The 8,135-nt window shown below is 29.3% G+C and overlaps 1 protein-coding gene across 1 annotated transcript; it reads left to right on the forward strand.

Annotated features, from left to right (window-relative positions):
* Positions 1 to 777: 777 nt before the first annotated feature.
* Positions 778 to 3,182, forward strand: LOC112702331 (dehydration-responsive element-binding protein 2C). The gene is made up of 2 exons (XM_025753316.3): positions 778 to 1,007; positions 1,373 to 3,182. Exon 2 carries the CDS (start codon positions 1,471 to 1,473, stop codon positions 2,692 to 2,694), a length of 1,224 nt encoding a protein of 407 aa, XP_025609101.1. The 5' UTR covers positions 778 to 1,007; positions 1,373 to 1,470; the 3' UTR covers positions 2,695 to 3,182.
* Positions 3,183 to 8,135: the final 4,953 nt, after the last annotated feature.

Genomic DNA, 8,135 nt, shown 5'->3' on the forward strand with positions numbered 1-8,135 from the left:
AGAAAAAAGATCAACATTGTCGATCTCTAATTTATTCTTTTTTATTAAAATAAAAAAGTCATTATTTGAATAAAAAAAAGAAAAAAAAGTCATTATTTCACATCGTCAAAAAATTAATATTTAGTATTTGAGTTTAATTTTTCTGCAATTTTACACTATAATTTAATTATTTCTATATTAAAATTTATAAAATAATAAATAGTTCATAATTTTTTTGTTTACATATATATAATATCTCATATAATTTGAATTTTTATAAGTATTATATTAAAAATTCTACCCGAGCAAACTTACTGCAGTGATAATTATTATTTTCTTTCTTAAAATTGGGCTAATAGGCCCAATGATGAAAACAAGGCCCACATTAGATATTAATAAAAAAAACGTTTGGTTGCATGGCCAATTATCTAAATTTAATAAAAGAAAAAAAATAGATCAGATTAGATTAGATTAGATATTTATCAAAGAGCACGCAATGGCAAAAGCGAAATATCATTAAAAAAGAAGGGGCACTGGAAAAAAAAAAAGAAAGAAAAGAGAGGAAAGTGTGAAATAAACCACTACTTATAACAGAAAACTTGAGAGAGAGGAAAGCGACGCAGTGCGTTTTAGTGGCTCGGGAAGGTTCGAGCGACACGTGCCACAAGGTTCGGGAGTCCGAAGCATATTGCGCGACTGAGAAGTTGCCACGTCACTGATACGCGTGTGCAATTAAAAAAGAGAGAAAAGATCAGAAATATCTAGAGAAGGCTATAAATAAAGGTCACAGCTTTCAAGCCCAGAGATTTTTTTTGAATCCTGTATTAGCTAAACTCAAACATACTCTCTCTCTCTCGCTACACACTCATAATTATTGACAAGAAGATAAACACAAAAACGACGAGGCGTTTTGATAACAAAGAACAGAAGCGAAGTAAAGAAGAAAAAAAATTATAAAGTAAAAGAAGAAAAAGAAGTGAAATCCCTAGTTTCTATTCCCAGGATTCAGCTTCGTCAGATCTAAGCAGGTTAGTTGCATTGGTTTCATATCTTTCTTTCGCGGTTTTGTAATCCATGTGATTTTTATCCTTTCTTGTGTTCTGGAAGATTCTTGAGTTTTTAACACTGTCGTATTTATTTATTGTTATTATTTTTTCTTTTTTGTGTGATTATTTGCTTGGTCATCAAGTATTGTCGTTATTGTTTATTACTTGGGGACGAAGGAAATTTGATTCCCGGGGTTTAGGGTTTATCTATTAATGGTTAAATTAAGAGTGCGTTGCAAAATCTAATTTTGCTTTTGTTGCTTTGCGGTTTGTGCTTTTTATTTTCTTTCGTATTGTGTGCTTTTTTTAAGTGTTCTTAACTGGGTTCTTGCTTTTTCTAACGGCAGATTGGAGATAATCGGTTACTTAGCGTTGGAACATTGTTGAATCGTTTGAGCTTTGCATAACCATTGGAACTAAGAACTCTGAAGGTGATTGGTTTGAAATGGGGACTTATGATCAAGGTTCTAATAATATCAGTCTAGTACCCTTGGACTCTTCTAGAAAGAGGAAGAGTAGGAGTAGAAGAGACGGGTCGAGGTCTGTGGCTGAGACACTGCAAAAGTGGAAGAAATACAATGAGAATCTCCAGTCTGGTAAAGAGGAAGGTAAGCCTACTCGAAAGGCTCCGGCGAAGGGTTCGAAGAAAGGGTGCATGAAAGGGAAAGGAGGACCCCAAAATTCACAGTGTAACTATAGGGGTGTTAGGCAGAGGACATGGGGAAAATGGGTTGGCGAGATTAGGGAGCCAAACAGAGGGAGTAGGCTTTGGTTGGGTACTTTCTCCACTGCCGAAGAAGCTGCCTTAGCTTATGATGAAGCTGCTAGGGCCATGTATGGTTCTAGTGCAAGGCTAAACTTTCCACACATAACGGATTATAGTTCTATCAAGGAATCGACGAAGGATTCTTCAACGGCTACAACTACTTCCTGTTCTAGTTCTTCGGCTGCAACTCCTGCTGCTTCCGACACGACTACTGTATCAAATCATTCGGAGGTTTGTGCCTTTGAGGATGTAAAGGAGCAAGTGCAAGTTGGCAAGGTGAATGGTACTGTTGTTGCCTGTCATAAGGCTTATGATTCTGTTGCTTCCCCTACTAGCAAGGTGAAGCAAGAGCTACTGGAGGAGCCTGAAGTTCTCACGGATCCTGGTGGAGTTGAAATCCAGAATTTACCTCGTGATGAGGGACAAGTTGCCATGGGTGATGTAAATAAAGATCAGATGGACTTGTCCTGGATTGATAATTTTGACTTTGAAGGTGGTGATTACTTGAAGAACTTCTCCGTGGATGAGCTATTTCAGGTGGACGAGCTTTTGGGGGATATAGACAAAAATCCAATTGAGGACTCTTCATTGATGCAAGCCTTGGATTTTGGTCAAATGGATAAAGGTCTGGATTTTAGTCAAATGAATTTCCCTGATGACAGCAGTCATCAGGCTGACATCCCTTCCAGCTATTTGTATCAATTGGAGAATCCGGATGCCAAGTTCTTAGGAAGTTTGCCCCATATGGAACAAATTCCATCAGATGCTGATTATGGATTGGATTTCCTAAAATCCGAAGAACCGGAGAACTGCAACAACGGCGGGGAGCAAGAACATCGTTTTATCGATTTGAAATGCCTGAACGATGATCCAAAAGGGAATAATGCAAACGTTGAAGGATGATTAGAGAAAAGGATGCGTTTAGAGTTTTGTTAAGGATGTCGGATTTCCTCACGGTCTGCGCAACGTGCCGCTTCCTCGACTAGCTCCATCAGCATCGGTGGGTTTGCTAGTTACGTAGCTTTTCATAAAAGAGAACTAGGATATGTATGTCTTCTCTCTATGGTCACTTGTTTGCTTTTGTTTTTGTAGGCTAATTCTCTGGTATTTTAAGAATGGAGAATTTAGCTGATGGCATTTGTTAATTTTTTTTTTTTAGTCTTTTTTGTTTGGGTTTTTGGAATCGATCTTCATGGATGAAGCTGAGGAATAGGGATGCATCTAGTTGGTCATCTGCTGACCAAGAATGCTCCATTTTGTGCTTTGATCTTTTACAGAAAAGTGTAGGGAACTAGTAAATATCCTAGTGTATAACTTACTGGTTACTTCGTGTATATAAGATATCGAACAAGTAATAGGATCTATAAAGTTTTTGCCTTGTGCAGCTGTTATTATGTTTTCAATGTATAATTTTTCTGTGTTCTGATAGAAATTGGTGATTTTAATCCTCTTCAAATAAATTCATAAATGAGATAGTTGTTAATCCAGGTTAAATGGTATATGATACATGCTCAAAGTATATAATTCTAGCTTTAGGAATAGGAGGTGCATTGGAGCGGGTGTGAAGAAGTTATCAACCGATATTACATTGGTACTCCAAAACTTGGCTTCCAAAAAGTTAAAAAAAAAAAAAGAAAAAGAAAAGAATACAAGGCATTGTACGTCTGATGGTTTAACCATTAATAATTATACGCAATTCGTAGCATACAATGTAGTCAGTAACAGTGTTTATGACATAGAATATGCAAATTAGATATTATAATCTAGTTTTCAAATTAACTCGGGAGCAACAGATCAGTTTCTTACATAAAAATAGAATTGGAAGGGGGGGGGGTGTTAAAGTGTGAAGTAGCAAGGCTTGTATATTTTGTTTTGGGGTGTTACTTTCACATAATTTATTTAGCCAATGCTCATGATTTATACATTTCCTATTTTTTGTTCGAGTTGAGAGTTAGAAAATAACATTAAGAAAAAGAAATTCTGTTTTTCCTTGAGATGAATTAATAGTTATACATTTCCTATCTTTAGTCCTCTAAAGCATACTAATGCCACATTCTATCTCACAGTATCTTTTTATTTAACATTTGTGGATCCTAATTTATGTAAAAGCATCGTATTAGGGTACCTTATGCCTAAGCTCTGATATTTAACGGATTTAAAATTAAAATTATGTAAAATACCTATTTCGCCCTAATTTAATTGATGTTCGATTTGCATGTAATATTTTTCACTATGGTCCCAAAAAGGTTATACAAATGGAAAGTGATTAATATTTTTTGTTGTAAGTATTTTGCCTTTGAACCATCGTCAATTAATTCTTTATTTTTTTTCAATAAAAATATTATTCTCTAGCATTTTCCATAAGTCATGATTGTTATTTTAAAACCAATGTGAAACCAATAATAAAATCAGAACTAATAAAATTAGAAACAAAGAACATTCTCAATAACTTCAGGTTGAAAGGTTTAAAACTTGCACAAAAAATGGTTTCATTATTTGTTTCCGAAATCTTAATATACGTTAGGTTATTATCTTTTTTCGAATTAGATTATCTTCTTTTATTTAACTTTCGGGAGTGAAGTTGTTATTTTCTTTCGTTTTTTTTCTTTTGGTATAAAAGTTGTTATTTTCTTTTCTTTTCTTTTTGTTTTTTATGGTATTCTCTAACCCAACAGGCTAAAAATAAATTCGTCGCGAATTTAAGCTCCATTTAAGAATATGACATTTTATTTTTGTTGGGATTGGCATTTTTTTTCAGCTTTTATTTTTTTGTTGGGACTGGCACTTTTTCAGGTTTTTTGTTTGGATCAACTTATGCGTTTTAGTTCGAATCCCGCCTTGTGCATGTAGCAATCCATTGGTTAGCGGCAAATTCTTAAATGGAGTTCAGTACCGCGACGAATTAGTTTTTGACCTGCTGGGTTGGGGGATACCGTGAAAAACAAAGAAAAACTTATGCGTTCAGTCACACTAACACATGCGCCATCATCCATATATTTCATATAATCCCTTTCTACTCATATTTAGGATTTAAATCTAACGCACTTTTCAAATTAGATTTCGAAAGAGTTAAATTTTAAAATAGCCTTTCACGTTGGTGGTTTATAGTGAAAAAGTTTTTGAAATTTTAATAATATCATAAACATTCTCAAGATTAAAATAATTATATTAGGTTAATTTCTCATTTTTTTTGAGTTATTCTTTCAAAAATTATTTTTAATATGAAAATAAAGATAGTATTTTGGTTGAATATTGACATTTGAAATATATTACAGTATTATAGAAATTATTTAACACGTTTTCCACGTGTTAGGCTAAGTTGTTGTCACGTGTGGTCCTCACGTGTTGGTCAAAATGTTGCCAAGTATTCAACACGTCTTTGTCCACGTGTTGACTTTTCACCAACAAAATTCATCTGCCTGTAATTATACTAAATAATCTTATTTTCAACAAAAATACCAATACTTTTTCCATATAAAAGAAATCAACCTTATTTTTCACGCTGTGAATAATGTGACACATCTTGGCTCAAATAAATGTTCGACAAACCAAGAATTAATTCATTACAGATCTAAATTTTATTTAAGGGTTTTCTATTGGTCAATAGGTTGCTGCAGACACAAAATAAAATTCAAATCCCGACAGTTAAGCGACGAACGAGTGACGACTAACCCAAATTGATTGCGATATCATTAATAATTTAATCCAGATCTCATAGAACTCAACTCTTTTCTCCTCTCCTCTGCCTTTGACTATTTTTTTCCCCACGATATTCCTTAGCCCAACTGATCAATAACTAATCTGTCGTGAATCAAAATTCCATTTAAAAATTTGTTGTGAGCTAAGAACACTTGTTTTTTAAAGCATCTCCAATAGTGAGTTCTCCTTTCACTTTTTTCTTACCGCTAGAAACTCAAACCATTGGAGAGAAGAGTAAATAAGTCCTTGCACAAGTTTCAAGAAGGAAGAACTCCTCCTCTCAAAGGCCCTATTTCACCAATAATAACTTGCCATGTGGTAAGTTATTTTTAAATAATAATTATATTAAATAATTAATTAATAATTATAATTTAATTATTTAATATAATTATTATTTAAATCATAATTAATATAAAACATTATATTAAATTATAATTAGTTAAATTTATTTATATAAAAAATAAATTTAATTTTTTATACATTAAAATATAATTTTTTAGTGAGTTATTTATTTTTATTTATTAAATTTAAAATACTAATCACATTACAAACTATAGAATTTAATTATGTTTTTTATATTAAGTAATTTTATAAATTAATATAATTTTAATTATATATTGTATATTATTTTTTATATGATTTTTTTAATATTAATATTATTGTAAGACAATAGTAATTATATTAATTAATTAAATAAGACTACAGTAGAAACTAAAGTTAATTTTTTCTAATAAAAAAAAATATTTTAAATTTTTATTTATTGTTTATGATATAAAAATTAATATAAAATTATTTTTTATGACAAGTACATCATAAATAAGGGAATTGTGTCTTACTAGCCTTTTTTGCTTCTAATCGGGCCTCTAAGCACATTATGACTAAAAATATACAAAAGGGTTACACTATTTTGTGTGTGTTGTATTCTATTTGTTGTATCAACTATTCAAGTATCAACATATATCCTAAGTTCGGTTGTTACTATGGACATGTTTTGCACAAGTACCTAGCTATATATTCTTACATTAGTGAAACTACGTGATTCAATTACCTATTATTTATAAGATTTTGTAAATATAAATATTTTACTGAATATATATTGATAAGCTTGAGTTTATTTAGCTAATATAAATAAATAAATTTTTGTGTGAGCAGTATATCAGGTAATATATTTTCTCTCTCTACAATAAATACATCAGCAACATACCTGAGTATCATGTCTTACGTTATCCTATATGCCACTCTTTACCATAGTTAGTGACTTAGTGGCACCACCTCACTGCTACGATCAACGTTATGTTATAGAGTTTAACATTGATACATTAATAGGACAATTTACTTAAATAAAATGAAAAGAAGAAATATTTATTTAAATATAATAATGGTATATTTGCGTGTCCTGATTTATTATATAAATCGTGAAAAGTTATCACAATTTTATTATTTACACATAACCAATAATAGATAAATATGGTTTATGAATAAGAAAAAATGGGCATAAACTGCAGTAAATAACTACGGATTATGCAAGAACAAAGTAGATAAAAATCGTGTTAGATTCTCACAGTTGATGAGTAAACTGTGTGAATATAAAACACCTTAAGTTATCACAGTTTATGTTTAAAAGTGTATAAATGGAGGAAATTTACTTGTAGTCGACTTTACATGAAGTTGTTTTTGGATGGATGACACGTATTACCATTTGGTTTAAAAAAATTAGTTTATTTTATACAGATGATTTAATTAAAAAACCAATTGATATAACTATGATGTTAGATTTTTCATTGTATCTTATTTTAAAAATAAATTGACTAATTTAGATTGAAAAATTATAATTAATTGTTTATTATATAATTTTTTTAACCAAAATTATAATTAAAAATCATTAAAAAATAAAATTATCTAATATATTGGACCAACTCAATGTTAATTAGATTTTTTATCTCTATTATAAAATATAAAAAAAATTAATTCTAAAAAAAATCATGTTATTTTTTAGGATTTAATTTTTTTTACTGTGTTTTCATAAAGTTTGCACAAAATTTACCTATCACATTGATTAAACTTATTTATTTAAGTAAAATTTATTTATAGACTCAGCAAACTTGTTTACGTTTTAATACGATTTGAATTGTATTAGTATATTTTTATTTCTTAATCAATTTAATTTTATATAAACAATTAGAATTTTAAATTATAAAATTTGTATTAGTTTGTAATTTAAAATTTAAATAGACATAATTTAAATTAATAATTTATAAAATTATATGTATTTGTATTATTATACTCATATGATTTTTTTACTATTGTACTCATGATTAATTATATTTATTCAATTTAAAAAAATAAAATTTGTTAATTTTTAACTAACAACTAAATACACTTATATTATTTTTAAATTAAAATTTTTTAAATAAATGTACTCTTATTATTTTGATTTTTTAATTTAAATAAATATATTCGTATTATTTTAAATAAAATTTAAAATTAATATAAGTAGGTTTATTTAAAATTTTAAATTTTATTATTTTAAATAAACATATTTTTATTATTTTAAAATTTTTTAAATATAAATAAACGTAATCATATTATTTTAAATAAATATATTCTTTTAATTTGAAAATAATATGAATGTATTTAAATAAAAA

Source organism: Arachis hypogaea, chromosome 7 (assembly GCF_003086295.3).
Source record: "Arachis hypogaea cultivar Tifrunner chromosome 7, arahy.Tifrunner.gnm2.J5K5, whole genome shotgun sequence".
In the NCBI taxonomy this organism is placed as follows: Eukaryota; Viridiplantae; Streptophyta; class Magnoliopsida; order Fabales; family Fabaceae; genus Arachis; species Arachis hypogaea.